General features: G+C 37.0%; 1 protein-coding gene across 1 annotated transcript in view; it reads left to right on the top strand.

Annotated features, from left to right (window-relative positions):
- The first annotated feature begins 272 nt into the window (after window positions 1-272).
- Window positions 273-22,579, top strand: part of TYR (tyrosinase) — a 390,102-nt gene continuing 367,795 nt past the window's right edge. The window contains exon 1 of the mRNA XM_044072204.1: window positions 273-1,103. Within this exon, the coding sequence (XP_043928139.1) occupies window positions 282-1,103 (822 nt within the window). The 5' untranslated portion in view covers window positions 273-281. The remainder of the gene's footprint in view (window positions 1,104-22,579) is intronic.

Genomic DNA, 22,579 nt, shown 5'->3' with positions numbered 1-22,579 from the left:
GTTTAGAAGCTACATTTCCGAGGAAATGAGAGTGTGTTTCATTGATAAAACTACCTAAGTAGGACTGTCCGAAAAAAAGTACAGTTAATAACCCTAAAGCAACTACACGCCCCCGATTGCACTTAAATGTCCTAGAGCAGCTTCTCTTGATGAACTCCTTTGACATAATCTGATCACGTGACGGTCACATTAGTTTGAAAATACTTCCAATTCCTGCAGGAAGAAGTTTTAAAGAAAGGTTGCATCTCTTGCTCGTTTGTATGCCCACAGAGAAGAAACAGATGATGCATCTAGCACTACTTCTTTGCGTTTTCTTAATCTTGATTGCTTTTTCCAAACAATTTCCAAGAGCTTGCAGCTCTGCTGATAGTTTGATAAGAAAGGAATGCTGTCCAGTCTGGGCTGGGGATGGATCCCCTTGTGGGGAGCTCAGTGGAAGAGGTTTTTGTCAAGATGTAATTCTTACTGATGCCATCGATGGCCCTCATTTCCCCTTTGCTGGAGTAGATGACAGAGAAGAGTGGCCAACGGTATTCTATAACAGGACCTGCAAATGCGCTGCAAACTTTATGGGTCCCAACTGTGGAGAATGCTTCTTTGGCTTTACAGGGTCCACCTGCAGTGACAGAAGATTACTAGTTAGAAAGAACATACTACAGCTTACTACAGCCGAAAAGGACAAATTCCTTGCTTACCTCAGTCTTGCAAAGCACACTCCTAGCAGAGACTATGTTATTGCGGTGGGCACTTACGCAGACATGAACAATGGCACCACACCAATGTTCCGGGACATAAACGTTTATGATCTCTTTGTTTGGATGCATTACTACTCTTCCCGGGACGCATTTGTAAACGAATCAAGTATCTGGAGAAATATAGACTTTGCCCATGAAGCGCCAGGCTTCCTTCCATGGCACAGAGCTTACCTGCTTCTCTGGGAACATGAGATCCAGAAAGTGACTGGAGATGAAAACTTCACCATTCCTTACTGGGACTGGAGAGATGCTGAGGGCTGCGACGTTTGCACTGATGAGTTTATGGGGGGACGGAATCCCAGTAACCGGAGCCTTATCAGCCCAGCCTCATTTTTTGCTTCTTGGCAGGTAGGAATTTGGCTATCAGTGCTAATGTATGGGCTTTCCCACTATCCACAAAAAGTAACATAAAGTACATGGTAAACTTTTACATAAAACAGTTGGAAAAATACCGCCCAGGTGCTTTACCAGAGTGCTTTGAATTTTAACTAATTTGTTTTATTCTCACAGTTGTAGAGGTAACCTTACTCGTAAAAAAAAAAAAAAAAAAAAAGATCGAGCTTAAAACAAATTGGGAAATTGCTTTTTACATTCAGTTTCTTGGCTAGAACTGAATAGACAAAAACACAGCACTATGCAAAGGAGCCTAGTATTCACTTGCAAAACAGTCACGTTGATTTAAGGGTGACATTTGGTGTCAAAAATCTCATTTTGACAAAGTATCTATCTTCTGTTAAAACAAGGAGTCTGGAGTATCAGTCCAGCAATTGTAGTTTACAATTGTTAGGGTAGAGTTTCTGAATCTGCCCTGATTTGCTTTTGAGTTTCAATGTTGCTTGTTGTGTTGAATTTTGTTTATTTCAGATCTTCTGCCAGTGTTTTTTTTTTTTTTTTTTTTGAAATGCTGTTATTAATGCTTTTCTTATTGCACTATTTCAACTATAACACAATATTAGAGTGAATTAAGAGCTTCAATATGAAACAAAACGTTAATGCATCAAATAGGTGTTATATAGATTCAAACAGATATATAACTCAACCATAGCTCTCGACTAAATAGGGGCAAATCGCAAATGAATAAGGAACAAATACAGAAATAATCTGAGACAATCAGGGACACTTTTTAAAATATTAGTACCGTTAACTTGTGATTAACAGAAGAAGATAATATGAATTAATCAATCCGTACTTTTTATTGAAATGTTCCTAAAAACATAAAACACCAATAATACTTATACATTCTTGTGTTAGCATTATTGGTGTTTTATGTTTTTAGGAACATTTCAATAAAAAGTACGGATTGAACAGTTTTTTCGGTTACGGCCTTGTTTGGAATTTGTTTTCGCAATTTTGGTGGTTTCTTCCAAGTACAGAGTTACCTGAGTTTTTTTATTGTTGATAATATGACTTAATATACAGTAAATGAGCGAGCCATCGTTGAAGGTTGGACGTCGAGCTGGCACCTCGGCATTCGTGAAAATCTACTGCCCATCACTAGCGGACCGGAGTACCGCTGTGGCGACCCCTAACCTGGAAAAGCCGAAAAACAACAACATACTTTTTTTTTGAAGTAAAAGAAGTCTATTGTGAAAGAGAGAGAGAGAGAGAGAGAGAAGTTGTGCCAAAATCAGAGACAGATGAGAGGAATAACTGACTTCAGTGAACCTCAACACTGCCGTCTGTAAATTTTGTTGAGAAAAGATTAGCTTACTTGTTGAACTATGGTTTAGTGTTCAAACCTGCAGATGTATCATTAACCACATGTACTGTGCATAAATAAACTCTTGCCTGTTTGAGATGGTTTAATGAACCCTATTTTTATGAAAGATTGGTTTAGACCGGCTGGTCAAGTGATAGTTAGGATGATTGCACACCTTTCTTTAAAATAGAACATTTTAAATGCTAAAGAACTATGCAAATGTTTTTGACCCTGTCAGAGACAATACTTTGGGCTAGTCTGATTTTTTTTCTGATGGTTTAAGTGATAGCTTTAGCCAAGTGGTCGTTGGTGAGATTGTCTTCAATATGACAATGTCTATCCAATCTATAGCATCTAATTGCATTCCAAGATGCTAATACAGTAAGTTAAAGCTAGCTAAGAAAAAAATGGAGATTTCAAAATAACTACTAGCCAGACAGCAACTCTTCAACTCTTTGTTGTATGAAATACATATAAAGATGTGGAGGGGGACATTCCATGATGTACTGTGCTCCTCTGATTGTTGCATGTCACCCTTGCACAGGTGCACCTCCGTCTCTTCACTTTTAGTTATCTCCCAGGCATCTTATACTGATCTTTTGACCTTTCTTGCACTATTATGTGGAAATGTATTCTAGAACCATGCCACAGTCTTCATGAAGTACTATTTTTTTAACCATTATTGAACCTTTCTCGGTCCAATTGCCTCCTTTGCTGCTTTTATATTATTTAATTTGCATTGTGTGCTTTGGTCTTTAAAGCCTTATGTGGTTGGGATTTGCTGATTTTTTTATTTCCTTCTGAATTTTAGTCCATGCACTTGTCCCCCAAAATGTGACATGCATGTTATATTGCCCCTCCTTACCCAGGTGGTACACATGCTTACATAACGTACTTGGACTCTTCCTTTATAACTGAACATTTCAATCCCTGGTTATTGCTTTGTGCAGTAAGAGAATGACTACAACATCCACTGAATCCACTACCTATCTATGCATCCTATGATAATGTTGGATGTAGCCACTATTATTTCAATATAGTTGGCATTTGAGTTTACATGATTATAACCCCTAGATTATTTTCTGACCTCCTTGCCAGAACCACATAACCCAATTTGCATATTATCTCTACATTTTCTATTCCCAATTATACTATATCACATATTTTATATTTAACCTTGGCTGCCATTTATCTGCCCAGTTTGCAAGTTTCTGAAGGCCATAGTAGAGGTTAAATCCATGATCTGTTAACACTGCTCCTATCTTTGTGTCATCAGTCAACTATATGATCTGAAACTTTTGTCCCCAGGTATATATCTGATGAAAATATTTTAAAAAGAACTGGTCCCATATCTAAACCATTTGCCAACCCATCTTTCTCCTTCTTAAACATACCTTTCTGTAAGGACTCTGTTTTCGCCAGTTACAGTACTGTGACAGTACTATGATTTTGCGGGACGAACTGTACAGTGAAGTTATGTACCAAGTACTAGCCCCAGCTCTTTCAATTGTCTGTGAAAGTGCTTGTGCAGTCACCATACCTCACTGTACTGAACTCCTGAAAGAGTTCCTTTTCCTTTTCTTCATTGAACGCTGCTTCATCTACTTGCCCACAGGCTATCCTGTCTGTCTTCCTACCCTGCCCCCCACATATATAATGAAATGAAGACCTTATGAAACATTCTTCTATCTATTTTGGACATTTTTTTTTCTTTTTGGTTTCCTTTTTCTACCCTATTATTTTCTGATGTATTTTTTTCTTAGTGATCTCCCTAATATCCACCTTTATCGATGCTAATTGCCTTTGCTGATATTGGTATTGGTTTTCTGATTTCTCCCTTTCTGCTCATGTCACCGTTATCCTGATGTTGTCCTTTGCTCTCATCTTCCCATCTTGCACATCACAAAGTGCTTATAAGTTACAAGGCATGTGGTCCAGGACACCATTGAGAAGCCTAGCCTAATTTCCCAATTGCCTAGAGCACGGTCTGGTTAATTGACTTGCTCAGTGTCACACACTAGGGAAATGAAGGCTGAGGGAATCAAACCCTGTACCACAGAAAATAGCTTATTAACAGCTCATAGCCTTAATCCTCTGTTCTAACTGCTAAAACAATGAGTATAAAAGTCACACAGGAAAACCAATTAGTTAAAAAACACAAAAAGAAAAATCTAGCAAAGCTAGACTTTCCACTGTGTGATACCTTAATCCTTTTTTATTAGAGGCAACATAGGATATATGCAAATAACCCTTTAAGGATATCAGGTGTTTCAGCTAAATGGCAAGTCTGAATGTCTATGGCTTTTTCTTCTACTTTTACTTTTAAGTCTATGGACAATTTCAGGCCAATAAAGCCAAACCCCTCTACCTGTGGACATGCATGTTTCTGCCTTCTTATGGCATCATCAGCACAACATAAAAATAATGTTTGACTTTTGGAAACACAGGGTTGTCATACCCAACTGATATCCATTGACATTCAGAATTGCCATTTAGCTGAAACACCTGATATCCTTAAAGGTTTATTTGCATATATCCCATGTTGCCTCTGATATGAGGTTTAAGGTATCACACAGTGGAAAGGCTAGCTTTGCTAGATCTTTCTTTTTATGTTTTTTAACCAATCTGTTCTAACTGCTAATCACTAAACTATGCCTCTCACATATCTGATGCTGGAACCACTAGACTACAGTGGACCATGCCACAGCAGATTGAAGTCCTCTGTCTTTGGTCAGTTTCTTCCATAAAGCACCTCATCCTTTCCTGAGCATGTGCGGTCAATCCATATCCCTGACCTACCTATGTTCATATAGTGTGTTATGTGTCCTTTCTGTTATAACAGATCCTTGGCTCTACCATATCTTACTGCACAGACTGTGTGGCTCATGTTTTTCCTATTATTACTGACATATTAGTACCTCCTTCCTGATGTACAACACATTAATGATTCATTTTGTTTTCTGGACTCCTGATTGTCACTAAAAATCACTCCCACTTTCATTTTATTGAGTGCTTCCTGTATTTAAAATTAATTTGACTTATTTAATTGGAATTCACATGAGTGAAGTGGTCATTCACATAACTTTTTTCAGCCAAGAGCTAGGATATAGGGTCAAATGGCATATGCTAGGCATTTGAAAGTGCTTAGTCATTCATTAATGGTTTTGCTAGATGGAAATGAGGTGCATGTCGGTTCAGATCCTCATCTGCCTCTTTACTACACAAAACCCACATGTTGTCTAACTACTCCTTCAGCCACCTGTTGAACTGCACTCCTCATTTATTTGCTTCCATTAATGTCTCACACTGATGGCTCCTGTGTGAAGTCCGTCATGTGATCACCTTCCATGTAATAATCCTGCACTTCCAGCACCATCTGCTTTGCCAGTCTAGTGTTGCTTCTGCCACCTTGTTTGCCCCTATATACCCAAAAGTGCATGGATTCTTTTTAAACTTTGCATATTTTTTAAATTCTGTTTTGCTGTGTATAAAATAACCTGCATTACATTCTCCACCACATGCCAAACTCTCTTTTCCGTACATATTTGCCAGATCCTACTATAAAAGTATATTCCACTGTCTAAGAGTTAAATTCATTGTACAGACTTTAACACAGGTTTAAGAAGAAATGATGGAAGACAAGTAGTGTGCTGGTTTTCAGGTGGAAAGAAGATCTCTTTTGTGTTCAGTAATATTTCTGTCACAGCAAATCATCCATCTGCAGCTTTTCCTGTCTGGTCAATCAGAATTTGTTTTTCTCAGATCAATATGAGAATTTTACATGAATATTTGCAGATAAGCACTGCAAGAAAAGGCAATCCTTTTCTAAGAATATGTTCATTAGTTCAGTCTTTTAGTAGTTCTCAATAATTCTTATAAACCTTACTTGAGTCAGCTGTGTTTATTAGGAAAAAGGTCATGACGATTGTGTCATTTATGCATCTTATCTATTGCAGATTTAGATTGAGTAATCATGTTTGAGAACTGGAGTGTTTCTGGCATTCTCCAAAAAACAAAGCATATCCCCCTTGTATAAAATATTATTGTCCAGTCTCTAAACTCCCATTCATTGGTAAGGCTAGTGTGACCCAAGTCTGTCCATTTAAGATCATTGCACAAAACTGAATCCTCTCTGAGGATTGGGAGGGTGGCCTAATGGTTAAGGTGTTTGCCTTACAAACACAAGGTACAGGGTTTGAATCTCACATGGGATAATGGCTCGGCTTAAAATGGCTCACAAGGGCAATTAGCCTAGTACTAATCTATGTACCTAATCTAATCTATTTGAATAGTTATCTAATGGCAAGACATCAGCATTTCTATTCATTTCAATTCCTACTTGAGATCTTGGTGGGGTTTTTTGGACACTGTAGACTTGGACTACTTACCAGTCATTTATTGTATTTATTATAAGTCTATAAACATTGCACTTGGGCAGTTTATAGCTTATCTCTCTGGTAACTTTCTGAGTATAATCTTTGGGGTCACTTCTTCAGCTTCACTCTCTGAATTATGGAGTTAATTCCCCTTTTCTACACAATGTGTTTGTAGTTGTTAAGAGAGGTCATCCAGGGAGTGGTATCTGTCTTATGTAGATGATATTCAGTTTTAACTCTCTTTTTCTCAGGATATTGTGTTCTGGATTTTAATACCCTTGTAAAATGCTTGGGATCATCTGATCATTGGTTGAAGTTATTTTCTTAAGCATAGTCTACCAAAGACTGAGGCCATCTTTATTCATGCTGCTGTTCAGTCATCATATTTTCCACTGCATTCTCCCTTAACTTTGGGAAAAACGGACAGAATGTGTGTCTTATGTTTCTAACCATGGCACAGTTCTGGATGGCAGATGACACTGAAGATCCAGGTGATGACAATCATGAATACCTTCTGAAGATCTTTTCCAGGTCGAACACCTTACACAGTCATTAGGCATAGTAAATGGGGTAAATACAACAGTTTTTTCCAATTTAGATTACTATAGTAGCCTTTGTCTTCAACTTACAATGGTGCTATGACCTGAATGCAGTAGGTGCAGAATTCTATGGACAGGCTTTTGTCTGGTGATTCTCATTCTAGCTGTATTGCTGTGGTTTGTTTAATCTGAATCAGCTTTATGTCACAGCTAGATGTGTTTCTGAAATCATCATTCTCATCTATTGTGAGCGACACAATCTGAGTCATGACTGTGTTAATGAACCTTTGACACGCTATCCCTTTGCTAGACACATCAAGGTCATCAAGTTAGAGGCATATGTTTATTCCATGAGCAGATATGAAATATCCAGTAGAATCTCTTTTGTGATTTGGGTGAGTGATCCTTTAAGGAGTTCTTAAATTTGCATCTTCATAGTAGATTCAACTTAAATGCTTAAAGGGCCATAAGCACCTTTGGGTGGGCAAGCTTTTAATTTTAAATATTTTAGTCTACATATTAGAACATCATTTATTTTTGACTCTTCGGTTTAAACTTGAATTTGCCCTCAATTGGAAAAAAAGATAAAGATTTACCAGGCTTGAAAATCTCCATCTCTTATTTTTCTGAATACACTTAGTAAGGTTTACACAATAATCTCTGACAGTACTTCAGTGCTATGGAATTAATGTTTGCCCTCATTTCTGACCATAAGCAGCAGTGGTGCAGCGGTTAGCATTGTCGCCTCACAGCAAGAGGTTGTCCTATTCGATTCTTGGCTGGAGCACCTTCTGTGTGGAGTCTGCATATCCTCCCAGCGGTCAAGCCACATTTAAAGACATACAGGTAGGTGTGTACATGAATCGGTGTGCCTTCCTTGAAGGTTGGGTGTCGGGCTGGCAACTCGGCACTGTAAAAATCCACTGCCAATAATTAGTGGACCGGAGTTCCACTGTGGTGACCTCTAACCAGGAAAAGCCTAAAGACATTACTATTTCTGACCATCTAGTCCCTCCAGACTGTTATATTTACCTTTCCAATGCTGTTTACTGACTGCAGGTTGCCACTGTTTTTGAGGACAGAGTCATGTAATGGTTCTCGTTGGTGGCTTGAATTTGCTGTTACACTTATCCTACCCCTGTACACACAAGCAACAGTTCAATGAAACAGCATGCAGAGTGGCTGCACTGTGGGAAGACCAGTTATGCAAGTGACTATCCTTTCAAATATTACAATCCACCCCCTCCCTGAGAGCTAGCACTTCTACTACATCTCCAGTTTCCACTAGACCGTCATTCCTGAAACCTACAGTGCCATGATTCAAACACTTTCTCATAAATGGATGCTCTGACAACAGCTTCTTTCTGTCCTCTGTCCTAGCAAACTCCTCAAAGTTGTATGGCATTAGTCAATTCTGGGTCATGTTAGGCCATTTCTGTATGCCACAGAAAAACAGACCCATCCAGTATATTATAATGGTTGCATAAATTACAGCATTAAAAACATTATTAATAATTGGGAGAGAATACAAACTTTTCATTTGTTCAAATAAAAGTACTATAGATAGGTAAGATTTAGGATACTTTCCAAAACAGTACCTTACTGAATTCCATGACTCCTCATTGAGGCCAGTAGCATGAAAAATGGCCACAAAACCTGTCCCAGACCTTATAACACTACTACCAAATGTTTACACCATCGTAATTCATTAGCATCTATAACACACTCTTTTTTTTGGTGGGAGGCTGTATTTGATACTAGTAAATGTTTATGGTGTCAAGACCATTTTTTAGCTGGCTCCTTAACTGGGTAACTTGCATTTGAATAATTGGTAACATGACATTTCTTGATTTGATGACAAAACAATGGACTGAAATGGAGGTATTAACCTTTGCTTTTTACCCACTCACTCTTTCTTAAGCTTATTGAGTTACATACAACAGAGGAATACATTGTGAAATATCATGATGAAAGAAAGAAGTATGCATGCAGCCCCTCTGTAAAGTACCAGACTGGAGAAAATGAACATTGTTTGTCAATCACCAACAAGATTTTCATATCCAAAGCCAAACCACTTGCCAACTCTTGCATGGTATTAGCTGAAACCTGAAATTATGCTAAATAAACTTTTTACTCGTGATTGCACAGTAATTTGTATAGTTTGAGAGGTGAATGTACTTCATTTTCTTATTTTTGTAAATGGTCATGTTTTGCATTTCTATAAATATTGTTGAGTAAAAAGGTGGATGCAGCTGCCTAAAAGTCCAACTCTGTAGAATCAAGTAAGAAAATATATCCAAAAAGACGTAGTCGGACTACCACGAAGAAAACAAAAAATGGTTTATGAGAAAAAGACAAACAGATGAGCGCTTTTGCGTACTCCCCTGGTATGCTTCATCAGATCTAGATTAATCAGAGCAACTACTTGTATTTAAATAGTATAATGCAATTACATTTCATCAATCAATTAATTAATCAATTATATTAAAATAAATCAAAAAGCTAAAAAACGAAAATGAAAAACGAAAATAACAAGTATAAGAGTCAATTTGTATATCAAGACATCAATGAAATCAGTACATCTAATAAAAACTTTTTGTAAAGCACTAATAAAAAGTATGTATGTATACATTGAATATGTGACATTATGTTAGCAAATCAACTATATGTAATTGCATTATACTATTTAAATACAAGTAGTTGCTCTGATTAATCTAGATCTGATGAAGCGTACCAGGGGAGTACACGAAAGCGCTCATCTGTTTGTCTTTTTCTAATCAACCATTTTTTGTTTTCTTCGTGGTAGTCCGACTACGTCTTTTTGGATATATTTCTATAAATATCTCAGAACATAAGCAGCTATAAGGATTTCCTGTAGTCATGTGAAATTCCAGTTCAGGCTTAACAAAACTGCTAATGATGTCATATTTTAATGCATTAGTTTGATTCCTGAGATATCTAAAATGTTTATGACAATTTAGAGAAGAAATACAATCCTGGAATGTTCTTCCATCATATTGCATTATAATTTTCTGGGAAGGCTTTCATATATTCACTGTTATAATACCAAAAAAAGCTTTTCATAAACAGCATTACTGCTAGCTCTTACCATATTATTGCTGAGTCTTTCTGATGGAATTTAATGTTCATGAGATGTTTACGTCTATTTTTCTTTCTAATCTGAAGCATGATTTTTAAGAAAAGGCTCAGGAATCTGATGATATGTTTAGGCTGCTAGAGATGCAAATTCCACAACCTCTAGATATGAATAAGTTAATGCAATAATAAAGATAAATATACTGAAGGTATGTATGCCATTAGCTTTTCCTTTCAAAAACAAATTAAAAAAATGCATCAATGAACAAATGAATGAGTGATTAAATATGCTGTTGGAGATGGCCAAGGATATTATAAGACAGCATGTTTGCCAGTCTTATCATTATGTTTAGGAGTACACAGTATCACATGGATAACAGTTTCTGAAAAACACAAGTTGTTAAGTTTTTCCACAAATATTTTGCATTTTATTATACTGCATATAATATTGAGTTTGCATGTCATTCTTTGTGTTCATGTGGGTTTTCACCAGGGACTACAGCTTCCTCCTTAAAAAGACATGCAGTAGGCAAACTGGTGAATCTAAACTGTTTGTAGATGTGTGTGTGTGTGTGTGTGTGTGTGTGTGTGTGTGTGTGTGTGTGTGTGTGTGTGTGTGTGTGTGTGTGTGTGTATGTGTTTATAAAATGGAAGAAAAGCCCAGAAATCTGTTCCCATTCCCTACTTGCCTAATAAACACCATGGATAGCAATGACTATTTATGGGGTTGCTGTAGGAGTCGGATGTCACTCAGCATCATTAGATAAATAGAATACTTTGACATTTTATGGAATCTGTTACTACTGTCTAAAGCAATTTAATTTTTTTTATTGTCCCTACACATAGTTTGGTATTTCATATATTGCATAAGGATGCAAAAGAATTTATTGCTGGACTAGCCCTTCCTATGTCAGTAGCACAAAATCCTTTGGGTGGTCTTTAGTTCTATGTATCAAAATATGTTTGCTTCATATAAAATTTGCATACGGATAAAGTAATTGGAATATAATCCAGTGTATAGAGCTATAACTGGTTATTTTTTTCTCAGAACATTTCATTGGTGTTTAAATAATGTATATATCTATCTATATATATATATATATATATATATATATATATATATATATATATATGGGTTCCATACACTAGATCGAATTTTCACTAATTTGAAATAGTACATGGAATGCTTACTGCAGTGAAAGTGTACTTAATCAAAAGTGCACTTACATGAAGTTCAGTACAACAAACGGGTGTTGTAGTGAACGTCCGTGCAGTACTCATGGACCTTACGGTTAGGGCACGGGGTCATAGTAAGGGGATAGCCTGTAGGGCTTTACTAACTATCCCCTTACCCTAAGCCGTGCCCTAACACTAAGGTCCATGACTATCGCACTATAGTGGAGGAAATAGCTTGTTTTTTATGTCCTCCACTGTGCTGCGGTGTTTTCGGTGAAGTGCACTTAAGCAAAAGTTCACTTTCATTAAAGTGAACTTTTGCAGAAGTGAGGCTTCCTATTACAAGTTCGAAGTAGTGAACTTTTGTTCTTGTAATAGGAATCTATATATATATATATATATATATATATATATATATATATATATATATATATATATATATATTTGGATCTACTTCAGTAGATCGAACATATTATAAGTTCGAACCAAATATGGCCAGGACCTAATGTTTGAACTTGTAATAGTTCGAGCACTGAAGGAAAAAAAGAAAACATGACATGCAGGGTTTGAATCTCACAAGGGATAATTGGCTAGGCTTTAAATGGCTCGCAAGAGCAGTCAGCCTAGTACTAATCTATGAACCTATGAACCTATGAAAAAACAAAACAAAATTAAACTGCTGTAGCAGGGGGGCTCGACCCTCTGCACCCCCACACCCCCCTTCCTTAAATTTACCAACTCTAAGATTGCACTATATTGTGGAAATGGCACATCTTCCTGTGCCACTCTGTACATGGATATCCAGTCCATTCAGACTTTTAAATGTTCAAAGTTATGGGCTCGGTCATATCGTCTTCGAACATTTAAAAGTTCGATCTACCGAAGGGGACCCATATATTTATACTTTACATGTATGTATATATATATATGTATATATATATATATATATATATATATATATATATATATATATATATATATATATATATATGTATATATATATATATATATATATATATATATATATAAATGGATGCAATAGATGCAATCTGTGCAGGTTGAACTTTTGAAATGTTACATGAATAGTAAGTCACTATCTTTCTGTGAATATTGTACTTGATAAAGAAAACAAATCTAAAATGTACCAATAGGAAATGGAATGCAAAAATATTATGCCTTATGCAAAGAAATATTTTATCAGCATCTGTATCACTCAGCAATGCCCAAATTACATTCTGCCTTCTATTCCAGCTTTGTTTAGCTGGAGGAAGGAGTCAGAATTGTATACAACAACTATTATACACTTACCTCTCATTGTGATATCCTTTGTCTAAATCAATCACCACTAAAAAATGTTGGTTATGTATAATTAAATCGCAACAATCATGAAAGCAGCAAATAGGAAAATCATGTATATTTCCTGCCAGAAGAACTCCTACTGGTGATTCCTCATTATTCCATCTTTTATTCTGGGGTGAAAAGATCCTCACATATTAACAATCTACTTCCCACTGTGGGAAAGGAAAGTCCCACTAAAGGTCAGGAAGATGCCTTAATACCACAGAAGAATTAAATATTAAACCAAACTCTTTCTTGCTAGGGAACTTCAGTTATCCAGTAATTGATTGTCATGATTACATTTGTTAAAATGCAATATGCTCAGCTTTTGTAGACTTTCTTAACACCAATGCACAGGAGCAAATTGTAAAACTATAAACTACAGTCTATAATATTCTTTTCCTAATTCTTGCAAACCTATCCCTTTTCTGTAACCACCCCACATAGGTTCATAGGTTGGTACTAGGCTATTGGCCCTAGGGCCTATATAAGCCTAGCCAAAAAAAGTACCCTGGCTTTCGTCACCCAAGAAAATTATTTTCCTGTGCCCCTGTCGAGCAGAGCCACAGAAGTGATCCCTGGGGTGAATTTCCCATTTCCCATCCAATCATCAAGATTTTTCTTGAAGAGTGCTAATGAGGAGCTCTGTTTGACATAGATAGGTAGTCTGTTCCAGAGTATGGGAAGTCTCTGAGACAGGAATCTGTCCCTCCAGCATGTTCTGTTTATTGTGGTGACAAGGTTTAGGTCCCTAGAGCGTGTAGCTCGGAGGGTTTGGGATTTCTTTAAGTGGATCATGTCCAACAGCTCTGGGTTTGACATAGCTTTGTATGTTAGGCAGAGATCGCCCCTGAGTAGGCAATATGCGATGGAGTAAAGCTGTAGATTTTTGAGACGGTCCTCGTAGGGCATCTGTTTGAGGCCAGTAGTCCTCTTCGTGAGGTATTTCTGTGGTCTTTCCAGTTGTTGTAGATGTCTTGTGAGGTACATACCAAAAGGGGCATTGTACTCTATAATGGGTCTAATGAGTGATGAGTAGAGGGGAACAATGACCTCTTTTTTTCTGGATGAGAATCCTTTTATGATGAGATGAGCCATGTAGAAGGATTTCTTGACCACTGTGGTGATGTGATTTATCCCTATCCCTTGTTAAATCTGACCACAAATCCATCATCTTCTCTGTCAGGCCTAGTAGTACCACCCTTCTACCAAATGAAACCATCTTTCAGGACTTCCTCAGGGCATATTAATTATACCATTTAGAAGACATACATAACATTTCCAGCATTCTTCTACAAATGGACTCAACTCAAAAGGCTGCTGCATTCATCTCCAACCAGCACCCAAAGAACTGCAGAGAAACATCTCTACCTGTCTATATAGTGGTAAATTCAGGAATACAACTCTCTTGTGGAACTTCCATATTAGTAAACTGGATAACACAGGAAGGAAACTGATGGCATGTTGTAACAAAAATCCACTATCCCTTCTTCAAGATCACACTGAAATGTGCTACTAAGGAACTTAAAATCAATATTAGAAAATATAAAGATGAGTGTGAGCTTAAGATTTCTATAGATAACAAGGGAACTGCAAATCTTTCTTTAACATTGTCAGGAAATTAAGAAATATAGTCCTGCAATGCATCAGCTTATCTATAATATCAGACATTCCACTCCCAAGGATATAGGCAACATTGTAGCAAACATCTTTATTGCTATCATTATCCCATCTGCTCACATTGTTGCTCCCAGTGTCCCTGGAAATGTAATTTCCTGAAATAATTTTGAAAGAAACCTTTGAATCCCCATCAAATGTTAAAACTAATACTTCTATGACAACATTCCAGGCTGTATTCTTATCAGTGTCATGTATGCACTATCTGAGCTTCTACTTGCAAACTGTTTAGCTTCTGCCTATCTGCAGGGTTTATGCATGATGCCTGGAGAGCATTCACTATTGTTCCCTTTAAACAAAGGTAGCCGCTATACAGACCCAGGTAATTATAGGCTAATCAATCTCACCAGCTTTTTTTGCAAAGCCATGGAATGTATTGTAGTATTACTTATTTAAGCAGACGTAGGCAGCTTAAGTGCTCTAGATCATAATCAGCTTGTCATGGCATTAGAAACCACCAAAGACTTGGAAAAATTAAACTGAGACTGAAACACCAAATCCTTCTGTACATTCTTCCACTGTAACCCTGCTATATCATATATTGTGGTTATCCAGATAAACTCAGTTCACTGTAGTACCACCTTATTTGCGTATGCCCCATATCCCCCTCTAAATACCTCTAGCTGTAAATATTTATCAATGGCCTTTTGTTTTTCAACTGTTTAGAAACTAATTAATCAATTGCATAGTGTAAAAGTCTTCATTCATCATTATTCACTATAGAATGGGCATAACTGAATACATTACAATAACAAGCATTATAAAACATATGCTTCACGATCTTTTAAGAAACATTTAATATTGATGGTTTCATTTAACCCAGGAAAATAATCCACCTGTAATTTAATTTGCCATCTAGTTTTTCTTTGAGCCAAAAAATTCCTGTAATTACCCCCCCCTGTAATCAGGTTCAGTGTTCCAGGATAGAAAACAAACATTTTTTAAAACCAATACATTCAACACTATGTCTATAAAATATTTGGTTTTTGTCCTTTTTATTAATATTATACATATGCTCCTTCATTCTAACATTTAATTTTCTAGTAGTCATACCAATATAAAATGATGAGCATTTGTCACACACTGCAATATAAACAACTCCTTTTGTTTTACAACATAAATTACCAGGGACCCCTATAGTGTTAGGTATGTGAGGAAGTTGAATATAAGGACCCTCTAAAATAAACCTACAAACAGAACAATCATGACATTTGTGCATACCCCTATTGATGTACCCCTTCTTAATGCTACTTGTGCTTCTATCTCTCCCCTTTTCAAATGCTCCTTTCAAACTATGTTCATTCCTATAAACAAACTTTGGTTTCCCCTTAATAGCTGCCATTAAATCAGCATTTCCTTCGAGGATCTTCCAATTATTGTTTATAATATTACGTATGCCTATATTGTCAACACTCATGTTCATACTGAAACATAAAATTTCAGTATACTTCCCAGTTTCCTTAACTTGGGGTGTTAGTCTATTTTTCAAAATGGGTGGATACAAAGTTGCACATTGCTTAGAAATGTCATTAGCTGCTTCTCTTAACAAACTCTCACTGTACTGTTTGTTAAGGGAAGCAGCCTTGTACCACCAAAGTCCAATGGTAAAAGTCAAACCATACTAACTTATTCTTAATTCTTCACCCCCCCCCCCAATTTTGTGGCTAAAGAACTATTTTGGCCTCCAAATTAATGCAAATTGTACAACCAAACTGATAATAAATACATCGCCATAACGTGTTAAAGACATTCAGCTAATGTAATTCTGTAGATAACATTTGCACATTTCATTTTCATTGTGTCCCACAGGTATTGAGTTCCACTGTGATTAATTTGTTCTGGTTCCAAGCATTTATCACTTTTCTCATTAATAACTTTTATTTTATGCTGAGTTATCTATCTTGAAATGCTGATCACAACTCCTTGCTGTTGATTTGTGTTATTTTGTTGACTGGGGGAATGATGTAGTCCAAGGACTAGTTTCAGTTATGATATGAGAGAAAAGGGCAATAGAGTATACAAATAAAAGTAATGAGCACAAGGAGATACATTATAATTAACGACACTGAGCAACTCTAGTATAATCTACTTTAGAGAAAACCATGAGTAATAGTATAAACATCTGTACTAGAATACTAGAAGGAAACCATACCAGAGATATTTGCAAATGACAAGTATAAAAGTATTTACTGCAGAGAACGTTACAAATCAGTGGCTATTAGCAGTAAGGGTATAAAGTAGAAATTAATATAACATTTACTGAATTGGGAGTTTTGGCAGTATTCCATAAAAAATGCTTTACAGCTGGGCATCATGCTCTGTTTAGTTTGGCAAATTTCTACTGCTCAGAAATAATTTGATTTAGAGACATGCATAGGTAGCATGGCTCTGAATCCAGTTAGAGCCCTACTGCAAATATTTATGGATCATTTCTCCAGTTTGAGCAAATGTTCCTTTAAGAAGAAGTGTGGCGCTATCCAAATGCAGCTACAATCTGGTCATGATAACACACTGTTTTCCCTGTTGAAATGAATAGGTACAGTGTGGCTAGTAGCTGCATTCATTCTTTGCAAAAGTTGAATATCATAACTGTCTGTAATCACTGTACTGTGCAACTTCACTTTTAGCAAGGTCACCTTCTTTTTCCTCACCTCCCGGTTCTTTTTTTCATATCCATACTATGTACTGGACTCCATAACTGTATCTGCACGTAACACTTTGTCATTTTTTTAAATCTGAATCCTCATTCTTCCACTACAAAATTTGCTAGCTGATAAAAGTTCTATTGATTTGGAATCAGAAACCTTTAATTAACTCTTGTTGTCAACATATAGCTCAATTACTTGTATGGCATAATGTTTACTGATCTAGTTGACTTAAATATACATGCTGTTCTGGTGTATTTTGAAGTTTTTATATCACAGAACTCTACTCTAAAGGGGCTATTTGCTCAGATATCTTAGTTAACAAAATGAATGAACAAATAAATAAATAAATAAAATGTCAACAGTTACATTTATTTGCCTCTAAGAATTTTTTTAAGCAGCTTTCTAAAATGGGCAAGGCAGTTAATGCGCCTAATGTTTAAAGGCATGATTTTTTTCCAGCTTGCTGGAGTAATTTTTGTAAAAAATCTTTTAGATATGGTTAATTCAACTCAGGTTTAATATTAGTTATGTTTTTTGTGATGGAAGCTAGATTTTTTTTTAGTGCTTTTGCTAAATGATGCCATTAGAAGTCCTTCAATTCCTTGTAAGTGAATATATTTAATAGGAAGATGGCACTAGTTTTCACTGAAAGTTAAGTCTATTGTCTCCATTTGTTAAAAGACAGCTTTGTTTGCATGCTTTACAACTGAGTAAAAAAAAACAAACAAAGATAATAGCAAATAAAACAATAGCAGAATAAGAACAATGAGTTTGGATAGATGAAAATATAATGTTGAGTCTTTTGGCTTTTCCCAGTTAGGGGTCGCCACAGCGGAACTCCAGTCCGCTAATGACTGGCAGATAGATTTTTACGTGCCGAGTTGCCATCCCTGACGCACAACCTTCAATGAAGGGTACACCCATTCACGCATGTCTCCATGCAGAAGACGCTCTAGCTGAGAATCGAACTGAACAGCGTCTTACTGTGAGGCGACAACGCTACCGCAGCACCACCTCCGCAGTATTAGATGAAAATATACACATTATATAGATGAAAATATAATGTGTATACACAAATTCAATGAGCATGGAAATTGATACTGTGTAACAAAACAGGACATTATCACAGTAATGATACCAGTTTGGAAAGGGGTCATTTCTAATTTAAATGAATGGGTTATCAGGGAAGGCTTAAGACAACCAGCCTTTGTCAAACTTCCTAAGCCTCCTTGGTAGCATATTCCAGATATGCCGACTTTGGTAAACAAATGCAGACATACCAGAATATTTGAAAGATGCTTTCAGAAGAGCCAGCAGTCCCTGTTTAGCAGAGTGCAGGTTGTAAGCCATCCAAAACCAAGCCAAATGGTCTCAGAGTTTGTAGCAGTCATGCAGTGCAGTGCATACAGGACTTGAATTTGAAAGTAATTTGCAGGGGCAGAAGCAACTAAACCTATGTAATACGTTGGCATCTTTGTAGTCCTGGAAGTAACTGGACCACATAGTTCTGCACTAGCTAAAGGTGGCCACGTTCACAGGGAGTCCACGTTAAAGGCCTGAGAGGTGCTTTTTTTTCCTACCTTAAATGCACTTTAATATGCATAATTCATATTCACACTGTTAAGAAAATGTCATAGCATGCTTGCAAATGAAAGAAGGGATTATGTCAGAAACCGAGCACTTTGGCAATTTAATTTTACATTCTGCAAAAATGTGACTACATGCTATTTGTAATCTTGATATAATTATTTCATGCAGCATAAATACTTAATATAATAGTTTTAAAAATAAAAACTCATGATTTCAGGAGATAAATGATAGAAGATTACTAATATTTTTTGTTTCTTTTTTATTTTTTTTTTTCATTTGAAAAGCTGCAGCAGCTTGTATTTCACAATCTTAGCTGCGTGTGCCAGGCATGTTAACCTGAAAATGGAATAGTAGATCAAGTATAGTTAAGGTGATACTATAAAACTGAAGTTCCAAAAAACATACTGCATCCTATGAAGCAATGTGAATGATATATGCATGTCAATCTGATACAGCCGCCATGTCAGGTAACATGATTTACAGCCACTGGGTTGGGGGTCAACATTTTCTAGCATGTGTTATAATAGAAGTGCACTGTTTTTTCTCAGTTTAATATGACTCAGTCACTTTATAGAAAAAGAAAAGAACATATATTTAAAAACAGTTTTTATTTCAGGCACAATGTGCAACAACCCTGCATTTTGAGACTAAAGCTAAAAGCATGGGTAGAATAATTATTTTTACTTTCTAAGCTAAATACTTCTCCATGCCTCCATGCCATTGCAAATCTTACAAAAAAAGTACAGATTTCATTAATCCTGTCATAGGTTCATAGGTTCATATGTTCATAGGTTCGTAGGAGGTTACACAGCTAGTGAGCCTAGAGCCTTTACAAGCCTAGCCATGTTAATACCAAGTATCCCCATTTGTTCTTTTTGGGTAGTACGCAGAACAAATTTATGCGCACAGTGGGTCTGTGATCAATACTGGCTACCCCTGTCCATGAGAGACATGGATGCCACCCTAGGGGCAAATTTATGGTCTTCCATTCAATTATCTAGGTTGCATTTGAACATGGTCAGTGAGGGTCTCTTTTTTATGTAAATAGGAAGTCTGTTCCAAAAAAACGGTAGTCTCTACAAGACACATCTGTCTCTCCAACATGTTCTGTTAATGTCACAAGTTAGTTTGAAATCCCTAGAGTGAGTGACTCTTGTACAATTTGACTTGCAGATGTGCAGCTTTTCCATTAGAGCAGGGATGGAGATTGCCCTACAGGCCAGGCACAAGTCACCTCTCAGCAGCCTATAAGATACAGAGTAAAGTGTTAGGGTTTTCAACCTGTCCATGTAAGTCATGGTTTGGAGTCCCTATATTTTCTTAGTGAGAAACCTCTGAGATTTCTTCAGCTGCTGGAGGTGTCTGGTGAGGTACATGCAAAAGGGAGCACTGTACTCTATTAGTGGTCTGATGAGGATCAAGTACAGTGGAGTTATAACATCCCTTGACCTGGATGCTCTGCCCTTGATTATGAAGTGTGCTATATCACTGTGGAAACTTGGTGGTCAAAATTCAGATCGCTATGAACCTGTGTTCCCAAGTGTTGCACCACTGTGTTGGAACTCAGGGGGGTGCTGTCAATATTGTAATTTGTAGGGAATTCTGTTTTGCCAAAGGAAATTATAAATTCAAAATCAAAGTAAACTTTATTGTTATTTAGAATTAGACACATGTAGCCTAAATGAAATTTTGTGCATCAGCTCAATTCTTGAGATTACAAAGGGAAGTAAAAACAATACATACAGTAGAGGAATAAACAAGTAATAAATACAATGTTACTCCCAATACTCGTAAGAAAGAACAGAGACATTTACCAACACTGAAATACAAAAAGAATACCCTCCCTTAAGTTAAATTAATTACCCCATTTAAAGTAATACAAAAGACACTACAGATTGCACAATGTCTAAGTTATTTTTTTAATATTGCACTTGAGTGGGTTAAATAAAACTGACTATGGATATAATAAATACATATTGCACTTACTTGGAATTTATATAAGTATATATTGCACAAATAAAAACTGACTTATTATGTGTCCAGACCCCTTTGACTAGTGCCCAAGTTCAGAAGTCTCATCACTGTAGGGTAGAAACTGTTTTTGAATCTTGTAGTCCCGCAGCAGATGCTGCAATATCTTCTGCCCGATGATAGATGCTTGAACAGTCCATACACAGGATGCATGGTGTCCTATATTATGTTAGTGGCCCTTCAGATGCTTCTTACAGAATAAAGTTTTTTATTGATGGAAGACTGGAACCTGTTACTTTCTCTGCAACCCTCACCACTCTTTGTAACACCTTCCTTTACGTAACTGTACAGCTTCCAAACCACACTGTGAAGCTGCTAGTGAGGATGTTCTCTATTCCACCTCTATAGAAGGTGGAGAGGATATGCGGAGGAAGCTTAGCTTTTTTTCAGCCTTCTCAAAAAGTGGAGGAATTGGTGCACTTTCTTGACCAGCTGGCTGGTGTTTCCCAACAATGGGAGATCCTCTAATATATGTACATCCAAGAATTTCATACTCTTAACCCTCTGCACACTCTCGCCATTGATCCTGAGCAGTGGATGATTTGTTCTCCTTTTCCTGAAGTTGATGATAATCTCTTTTGTCTTCCTTACATTCAGGTCAAGGTTGTTCCCCTCACACCAACTGATCAGAGATGCCACTTCCTCTCTGTATGCCCTTTCATCCGCCTTTGTAATGAGCCCCATGACTGTGGTGTCATCAGCAAACTTGATGATATGGTTGGACTTGTGTTTAACATAGCAGTTGTGGGTCAGGATGGTGAATAACAGTGGGCTGAGAACACTTCCCTATGGGACCCTGGTATTAATCATGATGCACATTGATACCTGAACATACCCTCTCTGATCTCTCAATCAATAAGTTCATGATCCAGTTACAGAGATGTTTAATGATTGCTAAATATGCCAGTTTTTCTATCAACTGCATCGGTACCACTATATTAAAAGCAGAGATGAAGTCTATGAACAGCATCCTCACATAATTGTCTTTGCCCTCTAAATGTTCAAGAGAGATGTGCAGTGCTACTGATATGGCATCAGCTGTGGATCTGTTGGGTCTGTAAGTGAACTGCAGAGGACCAAAATCAGGAAGTAGGCATGATGATCAATGCTTTTTGATCAGCCACTCAAAACATTTCATAACAGTGCATAATAATGCATTTTTTGCATTTAGTTTTAGACCATGTCTTTGGCACCAACCATTTGTTTGTGTTAGCCCTTTGTGTAATATGTTGACATCATTGGGGGAGTCAGTGATTGCTCTCAGTTTGCAATCATCAGTGAACTTGGTGAGCCAAGGGCCATCTACTCTGGCTAGGACTTCTGAAAAATAGATGCCAAACAGTAAGGGGCCCAGCACAGACCTCTGTGGTACTCCACTGGTGATGGGTCTACTGCTGGAGGTGGAGTCACCAATTTTGACATAGTGTGTTCTGCCGGTAAGCCAATTGGCTACCCATTTAGTAACATAAGGGTTAATCCCTGTCTGGGAGAGTTTCTCAATGATGGCAGTGAGGGGAATTGTGTTGAAAGCCTTGGCAAGGTCGAGATAGGCAATGTGCACTGTCTTACCTTTGTCCATGGCTTTGATGACTTTCTCAAAGAAGTCTACCAGGTTTAATAAGCACAATCTACCCTTAATGAAGCCAAACTGGGT

The sequence above is a fragment of the Protopterus annectens genome, chromosome 5.part0 (genome assembly GCF_019279795.1).
Source record: "Protopterus annectens isolate FY-2018-M chromosome 5.part0, PAN1.0, whole genome shotgun sequence".
In the NCBI taxonomy this organism is placed as follows: Eukaryota; Metazoa; Chordata; order Ceratodontiformes; family Protopteridae; genus Protopterus; species Protopterus annectens.
This window is presented reverse-complemented; position numbering and strand designations above follow the sequence as displayed.